The sequence below is a fragment of the Carassius gibelio genome, chromosome B7 (genome assembly GCF_023724105.1).
Source record: "Carassius gibelio isolate Cgi1373 ecotype wild population from Czech Republic chromosome B7, carGib1.2-hapl.c, whole genome shotgun sequence".
Lineage (NCBI taxonomy): Eukaryota > Metazoa > Chordata > Actinopteri > Cypriniformes > Cyprinidae > Carassius > Carassius gibelio.
Window position 1 is genome coordinate 29,724,058 of NC_068402.1, and position 20,458 is coordinate 29,744,515.

At 33.0% G+C, this 20,458-nt stretch overlaps 1 protein-coding gene across 1 annotated transcript in view; it reads right to left on the minus strand.

Moving 5' to 3' along the window:
* Positions 1-11,055: 11,055 nt before the first annotated feature.
* hacd1 (3-hydroxyacyl-CoA dehydratase 1) overlaps positions 11,056-20,458 on the minus strand; it is a 55,688-nt gene continuing 46,285 nt past the window's right edge. The window contains exons 6-7 of the mRNA XM_052560468.1: positions 13,838-14,016; positions 11,056-12,024 (exon numbers count right to left, since the gene is read on the minus strand). Coding sequence (XP_052416428.1) covers positions 11,942-12,024; positions 13,838-14,016 — 262 coding nt within the window. The 3' untranslated portion in view covers positions 11,056-11,941. The remainder of the gene's footprint in view (positions 12,025-13,837; positions 14,017-20,458) is intronic.

The following is a 20,458-nucleotide window of genomic DNA, read 5'->3' on the forward strand; positions in this document are numbered from 1 at the left end:
GGCCATATTTGAAGCCTAAGGTGTATGATGGGTATTGTAGTTCCCTGACCTGAAGATCAACATAGCTTGAATGAGGTATTAGTTAACCGTATTAAATTGAACCCCTTTGTAAAACAAAACATATAATACATAATAACAATAAAATAACTGTTAACACATATCTAGACTAAACGACTATATTCAACAATAATACAATATACATGTGCTAAAACAGGCTAAAATAGGGTTGGCTATGCTGTAATGGAGCAACCGTTGTTATGTTATCTTGTGAACCGTTCGTGTGTCCTGAAACCAAATAATTGTCTTTATCTTTAGAAAAAGACAATCGTGTCCTACTGCTGTGGTCTGAATACCCCCCATCATCACCCCCCCCCCCCCCATTCTGGAGATTGTGTGTATGCTTGTTTATTTTTACAGACTAGGTAAGCAGGGCATTGTAATAATATGGTAAACATGTCATAAGTCGGTCAATCGTGCATCCAGTTTATCTTACTGCATCTCTATAGTAAATTTCTGCAATGGCTATACTTATTGTTGTACTTTCAAGTCGGGGTCTGGGGTTGTTTTAAGAGCAAACCCTTTGTTTGCCAAACTAGTGTTAAGCGACACTGTCCACATTTTTTAAGTTAAAGAGGTTAATGAACTCTTTCACCATCTATTATTGTTAGAATGCATAATCAGTGTTAGGGTCAACTAGTTACATAGCTAAATATATCATTTGATTACAAAAATAAATGTAATCAGTTACAGTCACTGAGAAAAAAATATTAAATTGTGGTTAATTATGAAAATGTTATATCCGAATATTGTTTCCACACACGTACACATTTAATTGATATATTTCATAAACTACTCTGAAATATGAGTCAGATTTTTCAGGAGTTAAAGACAAATGCTTATTTCCTATTTGGCCGATGTATATTTATTTGTTAAATTTTTTTACCAACCCATTGTTAGATGCCGTGACATTTCCCTTCAAAGGTGTGCAAAAACTTGATTTCAAAACCGTATCATAGCTGTTAAACTTTCTTGTTGTGTTTTTAAATATGTATTTAATCTCCAAGCAAATCTGATTTTGTGGCGGTTGTGCTTTAAAATGAAATGATCACAATCCTAATTTAAGTGATGAAGGATTTTGAAAAGTCTGACGGTCATTAGTTGTTGGGTACTCTAATGTTAACCCCCGGCCTGTTTACAAGTTTCAAAAGATTAACAGTTTAAAACATTACAAGTCTTAAAACGTAATCAAATGTTATCAGTTACATTACTTTTTTTAAAGAAATTGATATAGTTAAACAAACTTTTAGATTTTAAATAGGGTAATTTGTGATTTATAACCTATTACAAAGTTCATAGTAACCTCCCCAAAACTGTGCATAAAATAATTCCATCAAGGTCTCAGCTACTGCTAAACATTTAAACAAAAACTTAAGGTACTTGTTGGCAGTTTTGTGAGGAGTGTGTGTGAAAACCGCGTGGTTTGAAAGAAAAATGTTTTAGTTTATATATGTGATTTTACTGCAAACTATAAGTATTCTAACTTAGAAACAAAATATGTTTTTATTTTTTATTTTATTTTTTTTCCAACCAAACCGGTTGTTCACAGTAAAAAAAGTCATAAGAATGTTTATTGTGTTTTGAAAAGAAAGTAAGTTATGATTTATAAATAATAATTGTTTTTATTGTAAATCAACCACAATGTGTTTATGTATTTCTTCTGCTTCTGTATGCAACGGTTACCGTACACACATTCAAGAGAAATGCATAAACTTAGTTGTTTTAAACAATCTAAACCATTTAGTCTGTCATTAAAAAACATCTTACTTTTTTTTTTTCTTCACACATCTATTTTCATCTTTCTCTGGACTCTTGCTAAAAACATTTGAGTGCTGACATGAATCCTACATGAAAGCTAAAAAATAATACTTTTTTAAACTATTTTAAACAGCATGGTTAACAACACCATTTATAAAGTGAGAAAGAATGTCAAATCTATTGTATAAATTTCTGTGAGAAATTTGTAGCAACAAACAACTCATTTTCTATCTAATATAGGTATTTTCGTGTTTGTGACCTATTTTGTTTGTTTGTGTATTAATGTACTTGTTTGAGTGTATATTTGTATTTGTTTGGTTACATTACATTTACGTTTGGGTGTTTGTGTTTATGATTGTATGGTTGTTTTTGTGTACTTGTTTGCATTCTCAGTACGTTTATGTTGAGGTTAACAATATTTTGTTAAACAACATTTTCCTATGGTCTGACTTGTTAAAAGATCTCACATAATTTTGACCAGTAAATGAACTTTCAGCTAACTTCGCGTTCACAGGCCTGCATCATAAAGTTGAAATTGTCACCCTTTGATCACTGAATACACAACAAAAAATTAACTTTAGCTGACCTGCAGGCTGCAGCACACCATTTACAACATCAATACCCCAGGAAAACTAATTAGATTACAGTTGAGTTGCAAACCCCGAAAACCTTTAGAAGTTTTACAATCTTCGCTGACATGATCGTAACAGTAAACGCAAAGACCTCTGATGCCAGACACCAGACGCGTTTCTACGCACTACTTGAGATGAAATATTTAGCCTTTCCTGTAATGTTGTAAAAGTTTCTTTGGCAAGAAAAGCACATCTTGACTTACCACATTCATTCCTGTTTAATATTTGAATGCGTCTACAGGGTTTAAACTGATATAGCAACTCCAGAAGTTAAGGTTAACGTATAGGTTAACCTAATTTTAAAGTAAAAACATCGGTCTAATATTAAAACCAGGTAGAATGTTTTCATCAAATAAAAACTGATGTGTTTTTATTAAAAACGTTACTTTGTTTAATTTTTTAACATACATTTAAACCTTTGCGGCCAACATTATTAGGGAGGTGTTAGGGGGAAGTGTTAGTGGGTGTTTTTTATTTATTTTTTATTCAATGCTTTAAACATTAAAAACATAAAGGCATACATTACTGGTAGATTTACAAATACGGTCTGAGATTACACTAAATTTTTGTTCACACTCTGTACATAATAAAACAACACTTAAGAAAAAAAAAATAAAAATAAAGAAAAAGTAGGGGGAGTAACAGTCCTCTAATGAAGAATACAAAAATCTTGTTCTGGAACTTTTCATTTCTTTTAATGTCTCCAAATACATTACAAATTCCTTCACCACTAAACGTGGGGAGTTTTGAAAAACATACATTAATGAATGTACATTTTTGTGCCAGAAGTTGATATTGACAAAATAAAAGACATATTAAAGGATTTAGGCTACTAAAGTAAGTGTGAAAGGCTTGTTAAAATAAAATAAAACAACAAGGACTTTTGTTTAGATGGAAAATAAACATCATATAGGCTAACCTAGTTTTAAAGTAACTCATATACACAGTTGGATCTAAAGCTCCTGAAACAGGACACATATGTTCCAAAGGTTAGGTATAGAATAGCAAAAACAACATCTAATCATCCGTCAGTTTAAACTACAGAAATGATTGTCAAATTTTTGGCTCTTCAGTGGGTTGAACACATTAATATACCTAAAGTAGTCATACGAGTTTAACCATGATAAACTCGTTGCCTTGTACCTTACATGTGCAGTGACAATGAAGTTGAATCTAATCTAATCTAATCTAATTTAATCTAATCTAATCTAATCTAATCTAATGTAATGTTCAGACTCATTTTCTGCACTATAAAGTTTAAAGAGTGGCGAATCTTCAACTAGACAAGACATTTTGTCATTAATTTTACAGAGTTTGTTCAGAATACAAGCAAAAACAAATATTTATTTTGTATGTATACAAAATAATAGGAATAGAAGGTAATTAATAGTGGATCAGATAAAAACATTGAAATGTCAGACATCGCATTTTATACTCCAATAAGTAAATTAGAAATAAAAGGGCTAATTAAAAAAAAAAAAAAAAAAAAAAAAATATATACGTGGCAAACTAAATGGGATGGTGAGATTAAAGGCATTAATCTCATAATAATTTCATAAGGCATTTATATAATATTCAAATAACAGTTGGAAATGAAAGGAGAATTTTGGGGATAGAAAGGAAGATCTCGCCATAATTGGACCCATTGCACTTAATCAGTAATTATTCATAAGAGGAAAAACATGTGTCTGGACTTTGTGTTAAATGTGATCTTCCTGAAACAGTTGAACCTATTTTAATAAAATTTAAAAGATATGACAACGAAAGAATACAATTTACTTACACTTAATATAGAAATAAACCAGATCTAATTTTAGAAATTGTTAAATAAAGATGCGACTATAGAAATGTAGTAATACTAAAGATACTACGGATTAAGTATCTCAAAGAGTTGATGAACAGTATTTAAAGAATCACTACTAAGTTTATTATTATCAATAATTTTGTTTTTGTATTTCTTTTATCTCTTATGTTTGAGTTAGTTTTCATTAAGGTCAATGCTCCATACTCCTGTCCTGTAGGTGGCGGTAAATGCACCTAAAGCTTTGCATCAAGAAGATGAAGAAGATGTTTGAGTGGGACCGGACCTAAGCATTCTGAGTGTGTCAGCATTCCTGTGAGGTTGTTTTACCGGAGACTTCGCAAACTCTGCTGGGAGGTCTTTTAATTTTTCTTTCATTTAACTCTCTGTCAGTAACAGTCTAGTTTATTTAAATTGTAGTTAGTGGTAAAGTACAGCATAGTTTTGACAAGTATCTTGTGCTGGTCTTTTAAAGACGGGGTCTGATGTATTTTCTTTGAGATCAGCGTAAATGCATACCTCATTTTTCTTTTGTTATAACATTTTATAACATTGTGACAAACGCCAACTTTTTTGTTTAATTTGTACCAACTTTATCAACGTTTTTACACCCTTTCCAACTGCGAAAACAATCATTATATTGTATCCATTTCATCTATGTTTATAATCTTTATCTGACAGTTTTTGACTTTAGTCGTTTTAGATAAATAACCAGTAACCTAGTTTTCTTTTTATTTAATTTGTAACAACTTTAACACCGTTTTTACACTTTTCCAAGTAGGACAAAACGATCATTACATTGTTTCCGTTTCATCTATGTTTATAACCTTTTTCTTGAAAAGCACTGTGTACTTAAAACCTTAATAAAAACTTCCCTTATACCATTTTCACGATTTCACATTTTAATGTTTAAAAAAGCACATAGCTTCCCAACACACACACACACACACACATACAAAAACACTTCCCCCCCAGGGGAGGGGGTGTACAAACAGGTGTCCAGAACAGATGGATTTTATGACACTCATCAATCAACTTTTTGGAGACAAGCCGCCCTGGATCCTGTCTTAACTCGTAGTCTTGAACCCAAATGGAGAAAAACTAAAATGGAAGTTTTTAGAATTGTATGCAAAAACAGTATGTCCAGCTATAGACAGGCTCTAAAAACTGTTAGGGCAGACCATATACACAAACTCATAGAAAATAACCAAAACAATCCAAGGTTTTTATTTAACACAGTGGCTAAATAAACAAATTACCAGATGCCACCTGATTCAAATATTCCACCAACATTTAATAGTAATGATTTCATAAATTTTTTCACTGATGAAGATAAACTGCAGTGTTTTGTTTAATTTTTTAAGTTTTCATTTTGTAACCTACCTAACATTGGTCAGGAGGCAGACACACTCTTTCACCAAGCATTCAAATAATGTATCTTAAATTGTGAGTGTAATTGCATCTGATCAAATGCGCATTTTTAATCTTTAGCTTGGGTTAAACTAATTAATTTTACTTTGTTGGATCAGGAGCTATGCTAATGATGTCTCTATTTGTTTCTATGTTTTGCAAGCTCCAGTCTGGATCCAGAAAACCTGAGAAGAGATGAGGCTGACCCTCAGAGGACCTTAGATGATGCTAACCCTTAATCAACAAATAGAACTAACAAATATTGCTACAAGTGTGACTGCATCATATAATAATGTTCATCGTCTTGCTGACTATGTCTTGTATTAATTTTTCAAAAAATCCTGTCATACATGCACAAACTGACAGTCACCACTTATAAGCTATTACTAAATAATGTAGAAACACAATTTTCTGTAAAGTTGCTTTGTTACGATTTGTATTGTAAAAAGCGCTATACAAATATACTTGAATTGAATTAAATTGAATCGAACTTTTGAGTAAGATTAGGCTTAAAGTAATGTCAACCGTTTTTTTTTTTTTTTTTCTCAAATATTTTGGTGGGTCGTGAAATAGATTACACTTGTCTAGGTGGGTCGTGGAATGTAAATGTTTGGGAACCACTGGCCTACACCATGTAAAAGGTTTAAAAAAAAAAAAAAAAAAAAAAAACACTGGCTTAATTGATTACAGTGTTGATTGCCTGTAGTAGCCTATATTTTTAATACAATATATATATATTTGTCTTATATTATGCCTCGTTAAGGGCGTGTTCTATGGGGAAGAAACCCTATGGTTCCATAAGGTGGATCCATGAGGAGAAAAGTTGTGGGTAAAAATAATTTTCCAATATTGGAGAATTTGTTTGTGGAGGTTAGATAATTTAAGAGGAATTTTGGTCACCTCAGAATCGCACTGCAAAAGAAAATCAAGCCCTGCTACTTTTTTAAAATAGAAGTCTAGGATTGAGAAACCACATAGAATCTGGTTATAATAAATATGTTTTCACCCAGTTAATCTTAAAGGTCCCAAACATTGATTCAAAGTTCAAGGCTCTGATACCACCCATATCATATTCTTTAACGAGCTGAGATTTCCTTATAAAATGGGTTTTATTTTTCCACAGGAATTGGAAAATAATTGAGTTGATTTTCTTAATATTACTGGAAGAAACATACAGGGAATGACATGGATAAATTACTTTGGAAATACCTTCTGCTTTAGATAGAATAACTCTACCAAAGATAGTGAGGTCTCTGGTAAGCCAGCGACTTGATTTTTTTCATATCTATTAATCGGTTAGAAAAATTAACATCTTCCCTTCTGATAGCATTTTTAGATAAAACTATTCCAAGATATTTCACTTCAGATTTAACCTTGATTGAGGAGATGATGGAATCCGTTGAAGATAGAATGAGAAGTAGCTCTCATTTTTTAAACATATAGGGTTATTCCTGAAGCATTAGAGAAAATCAAGACTGAATCAAGGGCAACATCAACCATGAATTTATTCCTTAAAAGGATTGCTGTGTCATCTGCAAATTGACTAATTTTAAATTCCTTGTCAAATATAGAGATCCCATGCAAATCGGGGTTTGATTAATGAGCATGATAAGTGATTGGGTGGCTAGAATAAAGAGTTTGGGAGAAATCGGGCACCCTAGTCTAATACCTCGGGGCACTTCAAACCTAGGAGTAATACCAGGAATCAGGGACACAGAACTATATATGTCAGTATAAAACATCTTAATTATTTTACAAAAATTGTTCCCAAAACCTAAAAAACCTAAGACTTCAAATAAAAAGGCATGTTCAACCGTGTCAAATGCCTTATAAAAATCGAGAAATAAAATAAAGGCATCAGTATCAATAAGATCTCGGTAGTCAAGCATGTATAAAAGCAATCTGGTATGATTATGTATATTTCTACCCCTCATGAAAGCTGATTGACAATCATCAGTAATATGTGATAAACCATCATTCAGAAGATTGGCATAGACATGTGACAATAATCTATAATCGTTGCATTACAAGGTAATTGGTCTCCAATTATCCAATAAAAGATTATCTTTGTTAGGTTTGGGAATTAGGGTGATGAGAACATGTTTCATAGTGGGTGAAAGATTACCTTTTGAGATACAATCTAAATAAGCATTATAGACCATTTCCCTGATATCACTCCAAAAGAAAAGGAAAATTACACGGTTATCCCATCTATTACAGGTGATTTCCCCTTAGACATCTGTCGAACTGCCAAGTCTAGTTCCTCAATTCTTTGCTCATTTTCCATAGATTATTAATAAGTTATCATCCATTGTCTTTTTAAACCCTTGAATCTTATTTAAGAAAAAAACAACAATCTTCTTTAAGAAAAAAAGGGATTTATACAAATTACTATAAAAAACTTTGATTTTTTCGTTTACTACTACTTGATTTTTGACAATAACGTCATTTATATTTAATTTCTGATATTTTTTTTCTTTGTCTGTCTTTGTTTTTCCAAAAATAGGAAGAGTTTTTTTTTTTTCCTTCTTCGATCCAATGAGCCCTTGTCCTTTTCCAAATATATATTATCAAGATGGGACTGTAAATTGTTTAATTCAGTCTGCTCATCCAGCGTCAAATCATCTTTACAGCACAATGTATTAATGTGACTAATGATGTCCCCTTGTCTTATCTTTTTAAGTGTTGATGATTGCTTACTTTTCTTAATAGCTATATAATCTGTTTAACTTTGAACTTGAACCATTCCCATTTACTCAGTGAACACATTTCCAATTCACCAACTTCTTTAACCAGTTGAATAACTACATTACAAAACTCAGTATCTTCCAAGAGGGTATTATTAAATTTACATATGGGGTTTATGTTATTCTCTCTTCCACTCAGAGAAAGTGTCAAAAATATTACACTATGATCCGTTAGGGATGATGCTGAAATTTCACATATTTACCTCATTAATTAGATTGTCCGATATTAACCGATAATCCAATCTTGAGGACTGGCCATTATTAGATGAGTAAACACCAGGTAAATTGTTTTCTGGTTGGGTTTTTCATTCTCCAGTAATCTGTTAGATTGGCCTTTGTGGTCAATTCAACGTTTGTTTCATCAAATGTGTGGCAGTGGCTCTTTGACGGTAGGCAGTCTAACCAAAGATCAGGGGCCAGGTTAAAATCTCCCCCAATTGTTACTCTATCCATTGAAAAAAAAACATTTCCATTCTTCTAAGCACTTACTTAAAGATGAGAAAAGATTTTGTTCTGTGCTCTATTTTTATAACCATACACACATAATAAAATGTAGTTTATACCATTAATTTCTATTGCGGTCATTATCCAACAGCCAGTATGGTCACTTTTATGGTCAATAATTTTCCCAGGAAATCTATTTAACAAAATCATAACTCCCGCCAAATGTGATGTTCCATGACTGAAAAAGATAGAACCTCCCCATTGCAATTTCCAAAAATTTTTGTCAGCCTCAGCTGAGTGGGTTTCTTGCAAAAACAAAACAAAAACACAATTAGCCCTTTGCTCCTTTCAGAAAAGAAAAATAGACTTATGTTTTACATTACCTTTCAGCCCCCTAGTATTTAAAGAAATAAAGGACAACATTTAGGTGATAAGTAGAAAACCTATTAACAATGCACAAAAGAGTGTAAACGATGCGCAGGAATGAGTCATTAGCCCTAAATCTTCACGTTTAGTGTAACTAATCCTCTATACACTATAAAGGGAGTAAAGGAAAACTACAAACCGAACAACTATTGTAACCAAGGCCTATTTAAATATGGAATCAGCTTTGTCTACTCTGTTGTTTTCCTTAATTTTGGCAACCATAAAGCTATTGATAATAAACTTACCATAACAAAAAACATCAAATTATGACCAGCTTTAAAAACATTTAACAGGTAAACAAAGTAAACATTCAGTGTCTGCTATATGCTGGCGTAAAAAAAAAAAAAAAAAATTAACCCAGAATGTTCAATGATGCATTAACAAACAAAGTTTGAGTAGTGTTAATATTTACATATCGGAGCGTTTATGTCAACAAAAATAAATAAATAAATTCTCAGTCAAACTTGAGTGTAGGCTGAATTTCTGACAGCTATTCAAATGGAAGTGATCAATTGGGGTCCACTCTCCGGTTATCGCTCAGAGTGTAACCTTCCTTTAAGAATGTCCTTTTACCCAACTATCTGGCTTCTTGTACCAGTGGCCACAGCTTTGCATGCACCTCCTGGCCTTCTTTCGAGAAGTCTTTTTTTAAACTTATGTGCATGTCTCTTGCATATGGTGGTGTGTTCTTAATGAGAGCTTTCCTTACAATATAAACTATACCTAAAATAAGATATATCCCAATATATTGTCTTGCTTACAGTATCGCAAAATTTAGTATGGCAACCTTTGTATGGTGATACATATCATATTGCAAGATTCTTGGTGATACACAGCCCTAACCATTTAGCCACAATTTTTATGTACTTTTATTATGTATGTTGTTATGCATTATGTATTGTTCGGGATAATACAATTTATTTTCAATTTTTTACAGATTAAATCTATGCCTTCAATATTACGAATTTAAAACTCTATTCTTTGAGAATGCTTACAGTCTAAACATTTATCAATAAGAACAATGCCCAATTTCATACTGTCAATTTGTTTTATTGTTTCTTTCATTTTCTTTCTTCCATTCATTTTTTCCCCCACAAGATCTTTATTCATTCAGTTCAGTTTCCAGGCATTAAATTAAATAACATGAAAATGTTTATTTGAAGACTTCACAATTCTATTTAACAATATCAATTCCTCCACTTCTCACTCCAAATCCAGCCCTTTTCTCTACTCAGCTGCACAGAAGAATTAAATATTGTAGCACCGTAGAGAGACAGTCTACTCAAAAACAGAGTTTCTTACAAAAAAAAAAAAAAAAATAAAGAAAAAAAAGATAAAAGAAAATCAACAACACAGAAGGTCTGCTAGTCAAGGTTTTAGCAACAGATATCTAAACAATCTAAGATTGTTGTTATCTATAGCACTACCTGTACAAACGTCTTCCAGTTTATTTACTCTAGTTTGGATTGTAAACACTGAAGCAACAAAGATAATCATAGTGCATCCGGAAAGTAATATATATATATATATATATATATATATATATATATATATATATATATATATATATATATATATATATATATATATATATATATATATATATATATAACTTTCTGTCCAAACTTCTGTGAAACATCCGCATGTTGGGACAAAGTCACACTCATATTTCAGGTCTCAGATTTTTGACTTTGCAAGCTTGTTAAACATATGAACATTGATATGATATCTAGATATTCTCATAGCAGTAGTTTTCACAAAAACAAAACAGATAAAACCCTTGTAGAATGTATTCCTACTGTATTTTAATTACGTTAACTTTCTGTCCAAACTTCTGTGAAACATCCGAATGTTGGGACAAAGTCACACTCATATTTCAGGTCTCAGATTTTTGACTTTGCAAGCTTGTTAAACATATGAACATTGATATGATAACTAGATATTCTCATAGCAGTAGTTTTCACAAAAACTAAACAGATAAAACCCTTGTAGAATGTATTCCTACTGTATTTTAATTACGTTTTTTTTTTTCTGTTAATACCAATTCGTAGTTAATGTGTGTGTGTGTAGTGGGGGGTTATATATGATAGTTACATCTAACTATCTAGCTAATTTGCTAATTTGCGGTCAATTGTAACAACACCTTAATCATTTAGATGTAGAAGATAAGATAAAGTAAAATAAATCAATTAATCCCTAATCAGTCCAAGAACATAAATTAGAAAAAAAAAAGAAAAAAAAAAGAAATGAAGACATAAAATTTGCAGAATAGTTTACCATAGTATCTATATAATTACACAAATCACAATAGGTATAGATAATTGTTTGTAAAGCTAGATCCTAGTTGGTGACTCTTTGTTAAAACAGATGGGGCATCTTAACTGGGTGCAGAAAATGTTAAGGAGTGCAGATCTGTGATTACCTATAACACTGGGGTGTCCATTGGTTCATATCTCTTTTGATGTTTGAAGTCATTCCAACCTTGTGAAACAAAACACAGCTGGAAAGTGTAGTGAACCTTAGGAAAGGTTCTACTAATAATTTATACTGCAACTAATAATTGTAGAATTAATTTGTATTTAATGTTTCAGCTTCTTATTTTGACCAGAAACTTTTCTTAAATAACTAATGGCTGCCGTTATTTAATTTTTTTTTTACTCATATTTCTACTCTTCTTTATCTACTACGATTTCTCCATGAAGTACCCTCCTCCTCTGACGTAGCATGTGGAAGTACAGCTGAGGAAACACTAAAAGAGAAACAGACAAAAAAGTAAAGTAAAATATCTTTGCAAACTATTATAATCAGAGGCTGTTTCATTAACCTCTCAATTTCAAAGTTTTAACACCATCCCACAAGATATTATATACACAAATTTAACTATTACATAAAGTAATAATTGCAGAAAAGATTACATTTGAATCACACAGAGAAAATATATTTTGCAGTGCAGTCTGCAGACAGTTTCTTTGATTATAACAGGAGTTTGTGTGTGTGTGTGTGTGAGAGAGTATCATTATTCATTGGCCACTTTAAAGTGAGAGGGAATGCTCACTTTCCTTTACAGTATATCATTTATTTTCAGGTCACTTAAAACAAGGTTCATAGGACTCTAAATTGGGGTAACTTTAAATATTTATAATATTAAACATTTCATTTTCCCTCTAAACATTGACACCCTTTGTAATTATATTTACACACTTTTATTATTATTATTATTATTATTATAACAACACATTCAATTTAGAATAATAAGACACAATTAGGAAACACAAGTTGCCAATCAAATTAAATAAATAAACAAAATTAATCTTTGCACTATAGATGCACAGAAGAACACCTAAGTTGCATTTAGGTATATTTACAGACAGTTGAGGCATAGAGGTGACATGAAAGCACTTAAGTTCACAATAACAATGCTATGAAATATTTTTTTTTTAAATATAAAGTACGGAATATACAAATATGATATTTGACTATAAGGGTCAAGGCCAAAATTAAGATTTATATATCATCTGAAAGCTGAACAAATAAGCTTTCCATTGGTGTATCGTTGTATATGTCAAGCCAATATTTGGCTGATACAACTATTAGAAAACCTTAATATTGAGAAAATCAACTTCGGCTGTTGAAATTAAGTCTTTAGCAATACATATCACTAATCAAAAAATTATTTTTGACGCATTTACAGTAGGAAATTTACAAAATATCTACATGGAACATGATTTTTATTTAATATACTAATGTTTTTTGACATAAAAGAAAAATCTATAATTTTGACCCATATTTTTGTTATTGCTACAAATATACCCAATGCTACTTAAGACTAGGGTTGGGTATCAATCTGTGTATCATTTGATCATATATTTTTTTTATTTAACATTGAAATTAGAAAATGAGAAAACGGCTCAAAAAACAAACAAACAAAAAAAAAAAAATGCGAAAGAAGCTGGAAAACTGAAGAATCTGCAGGACCTGAAGGACTTTTCTGAAGTACAGTGCTCAGTTTAACTGTTCAGAACAAACAAGGGACTCATGCCCAACCATCACAAAACAGAAAGACAGTCGTGGATCATCCAGGTAACACAGTATAAAGAACCAAGGATTCCCAAACTTTTGAATGGGGTTATTTTAATAATTTCAGCATTTTTCTTTTTTTTTGTCTTGTGGACTAAATGTAAACATCTTTTATGTACAATATCTTACTCAGGGCAGTACTAAATAAAAAAATATTATGCATTTATAATGATCTCTCTTATTTAGTTAAAATTGTTACAATTTTCACAGATTCTGCAAGGGGATCCCCAAACTTTTGCATGCCACTGTATACTGTATGTATCTAATAACTAATTAGACAGGACAGTTTGGGATATCAGTGTGTCCATTTTATATTTACACCACTCTATTAGCAGTCAGACATGGTCAGTTTATTACTTCTAACAGTAGAGCAAGGATTACATGATAAAGACTGATTCGGCTGGTCTTGTGACAGAAATGTGGCAACCCCCAACGAGGAAATGGTAGCATGCAAGTAGATGTTTTATTGTGAGTTGAGTGCTTACATGGGATGTAAGACAGCATGGCGATGATCAAGAAGTAGTAGTAGTCAAAGGAAACATTGTATTTATTGGGGAGCCTCAGGGAATACATGCCAGATCTCCGCACATACGGTAAGGAGGCATGTATGGTCAGCAGTTCTCCAATTACTCCCAAGGGGTACATGACAATAAACATGTTATACCTGAGGAACACAGGAGAAAAGAAAAAAGACATAAAGAGAAATAATTAAGACTCACCATGACATGAGACATCACATATTATAAAATACACGTACCAGCAGTTATGATGTAGCACATGGCTAACTTTAGTTACCATGCATTACTTCACAAGATATTACATAATTATTATGTGGTTAATTATAATCATGTTGAAGAGGTACAATATTCAGGAACTGTGAATTAGACCAACTTAATTTTGCTAATACCTTTTTATTCATACTGAATTAATTTTCATTGCTGGTGGGGTTAAAAATATCCCCACTGGTGATGCTACTTCACAAACAGACCGTATGAATTTCCAAAAATAAAGATACTTTTTAAAATATTGGCAAGAATAAAACTGCAATGTGATACTGGCAGAACATTTGCAATGGGCTGTATTGGAAAGTTCTAAGCACATTATTATTTGGAATCTGTTATGGAGTTAATTTATTATTTACATATTTTCCCTTACAAATTTGCTTGATGCAGCATTTTGTATGAATATAAGAATGTTATGTGTATAAGAATGGGTGATTCCTGATGTATCCCAATTTCTTAGCATATCCAAAAACTCAGAATAACTTGATGATTTAACAGAAACTATGGACTCTCTCTTTTCTATAATTTTAAATACAGTTGCTCCTTTATGCTTAAGGAAGATTAAGGAAAACAGTCTGACACCGTGGTATGATGAGCACACTTGTACCCTAAAGAGAGCAGCCCGAAACAAGTTTTTTATTTTATTTTACTGTTTGCTTCGCGCTGAGACATAATTCACCCCAAGAAGATATACTTTGTTTATTCTTGAAGAAATTAAGTATTTATTCTTTAAGAAAATAAGGGAAAGAATAAGGGACGATCCAAATATTTGTCATATACAATAATATAGGCCTATATCTGCCTGCAGTTAAAATTTATATTGATTCACCCATTTATGTAGGCAACAATTATTCTAAAAATAAGCCCCCTTGTTTAGCCCTTGTCTGCTTGATTGTTTTCACCTGATCCTCATGTGTATTGCTCTATATATTGGGTTCTCTGTCCTTGTGTCTCTGCTGGTTTTTGGTTTTTGGTGTTTACTTGTCTCTTGGCCCAGAATTTATCCCTTTGAGCTTGATCATTACTTTTGATCTCTTATCTAGTTATGTATATCCTTTTTGGTCTTTAGTTTTGTCTAGTTTAAAAGAAAGGATTTTTTTTTGTGTGTGTATTCTAATCTAATTTTGTTTCTCATTTGATTTAGATTTTCATATATTCTTGTTTAAGTAATTCCAGTTTTGGGTTTTTTTTTTTTTTTTGTTCTTACTCTTGGATTATATCTTTGGATAGCTTTGGTTTTCTTTTGCTTCGTTCTAATTTTGTTTTCAATTGTCTTTTTTGAGTCTTGCTTGTTTTTGTGTATTGTCCTGTCTTGCCCACACTCAGATTTCCTGTCCACTGTACCCCACTGCCTGGAAGTGGCTCACCTCTCTCACATGTCAAGTCTCTGGTCTCTTGAGTCTCTACCTGGCGACTAGACTGGTGACATTTGAGTTTCACTTGAAACTACGGGTTTCCTGTGTCTGCCTTGCCCTTCCTCTGGAGCTGCCTACTCTGTGCTTGAGCCCGTGGTCATCTCGAACTGTCTCAGTGGTCATTCCTCCTGCCTGTATTGTTGTCTGCCCTGCCCATCTGTTTGAACTGTTTCACTGCATATTCCCCCAGCTGTTCCAGTCTATGTTTTGTTTAATAAAATACCGTTGTCTGCTCATTCTGCATTTGTGTCCAATTTCACAAATGTCATAAAAAATGCCATTGGCCTGAATAAATTTGACCATTATAGAATTGGGGTAGTAATTTAGGTAAGTAATTTTATGAAAAGTTAGTCAATAAAGTAAATAAAAAAAAATGGCACTTAAAAGTTTTGAACTAAAATATTATTTCAACCATAGAGCCAAATGTTGGGCTCATGATCAATAAGTTATATTCGCTCAAACTGATTTTGTAAAATCAAACCGCGGATGATGAAGCTGAGTCAGATAGCGCGAGTGCTCGCTGTGAAGCGGGAGCAACTGACGGAGGATTCCGCTTAGTCTTAAAGCCTTCCTCAAACGCCTACGATGACCAATAACAATGATTTTTGCGAGATTAATTATTAATTGATAATTTGTTATTATTTTGGTCTAGTAAAAATAATAATATGGGCTGCGAGAAAATAATGAATAAAAAGTGTACGGCTGCTGTGAGTGTAGGCATATTTCAACCAAGTAACATGACAACAAACTGTTCCTTGCAGCCAAAAACCAGACCGAATTCAGTTCAGCTGGTGGGGGTTGTTGTTTTATGGGGGTAATTCTGTATAGCTTGTGGGGGTCGAAATAAAGGTGTGAATTTCTTACTCTTTCATATGGACAGTGTCTTATGAACATCCGTCTATGAACATGTTTTATAGGCTTGCGTTACATGCATTACAGACATGACAAAAACACTAGTGTTATGGAATACATTATATTTTGTAGACTTTATGTGATATAAAATGCACAAACCAGAAGCACAATATCTGCAGAGAAGGGTTGGCCATTCTCAATACATAATATATCATTTTTTTTTTTTTTGTGTTTAAGAGGAAAAACATATGTTTACACCTCTCCTTTACAGACCGTTTTGAAATAATAATTTATACAAATGCATATAAATTGCTTTAAAAACTTCAACAGAGATGTCTAAAGAGTATTTAATAGGACTGCCCCCACGTAAGATTTTTCTAGCTACTAGTCGTTCATTTGTCATTATTCGTTGCATTATTCAACTAATCACAGGTTTATATTAAATTTACATCTATAATCCATAATGAGCCTTAATTTATTCCGTACTTAAGTTCGCCACAAAGCACAGGCAGAAGTGGCCTAATAATTGTGAAAAGGAGACATTTTAATTATTTATTAATAAACAAATGTTTTCTTGTCTGCTGCAATATGAAATTCATAGTGCTGGCTCTCTCCACATGGACAGGCCTTTAGAGAGAAATGCAACCTTCACAGATTAGCCTACATAATGATTTAGTTTTGAACTGATGCGTTTAAAAGACATTTCAAGCTTTCTGTAGATATATTTCTCATCAATGGGAGACACCCCAATTTTAAGTTATTTCATTATCAGGAAAAAATTCAAGTGATCCAGAGAGCACCTCCATTTCATGCTTGCGGATTAATAATTTTCACACAAACACTTGAATGTGAATAATAATTCACATTTTGCATATGCATTACAAGTAAATCATTTTTTTTTACATGCAATTATCCAAAATAAAACTAAACAAGATTTGTAGTGAAGATAAAATATGTAGACAAATAAGAATAAATGCTGCACGTTAGAGTAGAGGTCTACACAGTGCACCTGAGACTCGTCAACCCGGGACCTGTACGTGTTCGGGTCTATATTTTAAATCATCAGCCATTTTTATAATAATATAAAATGAACCATTTAATATTAAAGTTTTAGTGGTCAGATTCAGACTCGACGCAGAGCAGAGAGCACAGAGATGATCAGATTCAGACACCCTCTTTATCTCATTTCTAAATGACAACGATTCCCCGAGCCTGGTTAAACCTTTGACAAAGTCTTACCGGATCATTCAAATCTGTGTTCGCACTGCCGCTGACACAGAGAGAGCAGTTACCATGTTTGGTTAAAAAAAAAAACATCTTCACAAACGGTCTTTTCAAGTACACAGTGATATTTCTGTCTTACAGTCATTTATATTATCACAGAAATACTGTGATAAAGTTTATAGTTCAGATATAAACACTGATGTCTATATGGCAGCGATCAAACTATAACAAATCCCCTTTTGAAAGTACTGCACTTCAAATAACATTTGTGTCGATTGCATTGTTTCACCACACCACACCCTGACTGCGGGTGTCGCTGTTGTACAGTGTTTTCTCTGCTTCCTGCTGGCCTTGCTGCTGCTGATAGTAGCTCCGTGTAGCTGTTTTTTTTTTTCCTAGATTAAGATAAAGATTATCTTACTATCACGTTCTGTTTTTTTAAAGTGACAAAATATAAATTAATTCACACCATATTTCTGATATTATCGATCAATCTTATCAGATTAATTTTGATCGTTCACTTTTATATTATATCTGTGAGTGCAGTACACCTGCGTTGCATTAGCACTCGTTAGCTTGTCATTAGAGTTTTCATTCGAACCTATAGCTGTTTTCTTTTCTCCTCTCCTCTCTCTTGCTCCAGTTTTTCAAAAGTTCTTCAAACAACTGTGGTAAGAATATTTCATCAAGCACAGTGAGTAATGGCTTCTCCTGCTATTGTTATTTGCACCTCTTGCCACATATACAGTTTATCTATCTCTGTCGCTGATGAGGGATTCACATGTGATAAATGCAGGGACATAGTTAGGCTGACAGAAAGAGGATAGTAAGAATGTTAGGGCTCTAGATACGGCTTTGGATGCATCTAGCTCATTGTTTCCTGTACATTGTTTGCTTCCGGCAACAGAGCCCCTGCAGCAGGGCAACTGGGTGACAGTAAGGCAGCATAGTCGTGGGTCAAAACACCGCTCTTCTGTTCCAATCAAAACATTAAACACGTTCTCCCCACTTGGTGATGCACCCAATGAGAAACCTGATGAAAGTGATCTAGTTAGATCACAGAATAACATAGGTTTCATAGACAATTGGACAACAGGGCAGACTTGACCTCTTGAAAAGAGATGGTCTTCATCCCTCCTGGGGTGGCGCCGCTCTTCTCTCTAGAAATATGGAAAATAGTCTTGTACTTGACTAACTGGGAGATTAACTAGAGTTTGTACTTGACTAACTGGGGCCCAGGTCAGGAAGCAGACAGATTGGCTAAACCGACTGTCTGCTAGCTGCCACATGTCACAGAGGTCAGTTAATTCTCAGCACATAGGGACTCTTTCACCTAGATATCACACTATAGAGACTGTGTCTGTTCCCCGAACTAGAAAATACAAAAAACTTTCAAACCAAGTAAAGAGTAACAATATAATTGAGGTTCAACAAACAAAAAACAGATGCAATATGGATAAACAAATGATAAAGTTTGGCTTATTGAATATCAGAACCCTTTCTATGAAAACACTTTTTGTAAATAATATGATCACTAATCATAATCTAGATGTGCTCTGTTTGACAGAAACCTGGCTAAAACCTAATGATTACATTATTTTAAATGAGTCCACCCCCCAAGATTACTGTTATAAACATGAGCCATGTCTAAAAGGCAAAGTGGGAGGAGTTGCTTCAATTTATAATAACGTTTTCAGGATTTCTCATAGGGCAGGCTTCAAGTATAACTAGTTTGAAGTAATGGTGCTTCAAATAACATTATCCAAAGAAACTAATGTTAATGATAAATCCCCTGTGATGTTTGTACTGGCTACTGTATACAGAGTTAGGTCTGTCTGCAGATAAAGTTTTAATAGTTTGTGATTTTAATATTCATGTCGATAATGAAAAAGATGCATTGGGATCAGCATTTATAGACATTCTGAACTCTATCGGGGTTAGACAACATGTTTCAGGACCTACGCATTGTCGAAATCATACTCTAGATTTAATATTGTCACATGGAATTGATGTTGATAGTGTTGAAATTATGCAACCAAGTGATGATATTTCCGAGCATTATTTAGTTTTGTGCAAACTTCATATAGCCAAAATTGTAAACTCTACTTCTTGTTACAAGTATGGTAGAACTAGTGCTGGGTGGTATACTGGTTCATACCGAAAACCGGTGTATATTTTCATTGCGATATAAATTTTTAATATACCACCATACCGATGTATTTAATTACTCAATGTTCAGAACGAATGTTATGCTGTGCCGTGGCTGCTCGACACTGTTTCAGACGGACCCTTTACAATGTTTCACTTCTAAGCAGCGACTGAAGGCGTGGTGAGGGTAAACACAGTAGTGCTCTGGTGTTACGTTATAACGCCTGTTTCACACATACTCCGTCTGCAGCTTTTACGCACCCATGTTAATGGATTCCAGCATTCATACTGCACGAGGTTGCGGTCCGTCAGTGCATTCAAGAAGCGGTGTGTCTGCAGCAGTGCAGTGATCATTTACGTACCGAGGCTATTTTTGCCGTGCTGCAGGCGCTGAATTAAAGTGAAAGCACATTCTTCGCGGGAAAAATTAACCCGGATTAAAAAACGGAAATACAGTCATTTCACAATAAATGTATACTAATTAAAGCTGTGTTTCACACGCAACACATGGTTTTTTGGCTAGGTTTATATATATATATATATATATATATATATATATATATATATATATATATATATATATATTCACTTTTATGGAGACAAAAAAAAAAATAAGTTCATTAAGACCCGTGGAATTGCTTGTGATAAAGATTTAAATGCAAAAGGCATAAGTCTGTTTCTGTCT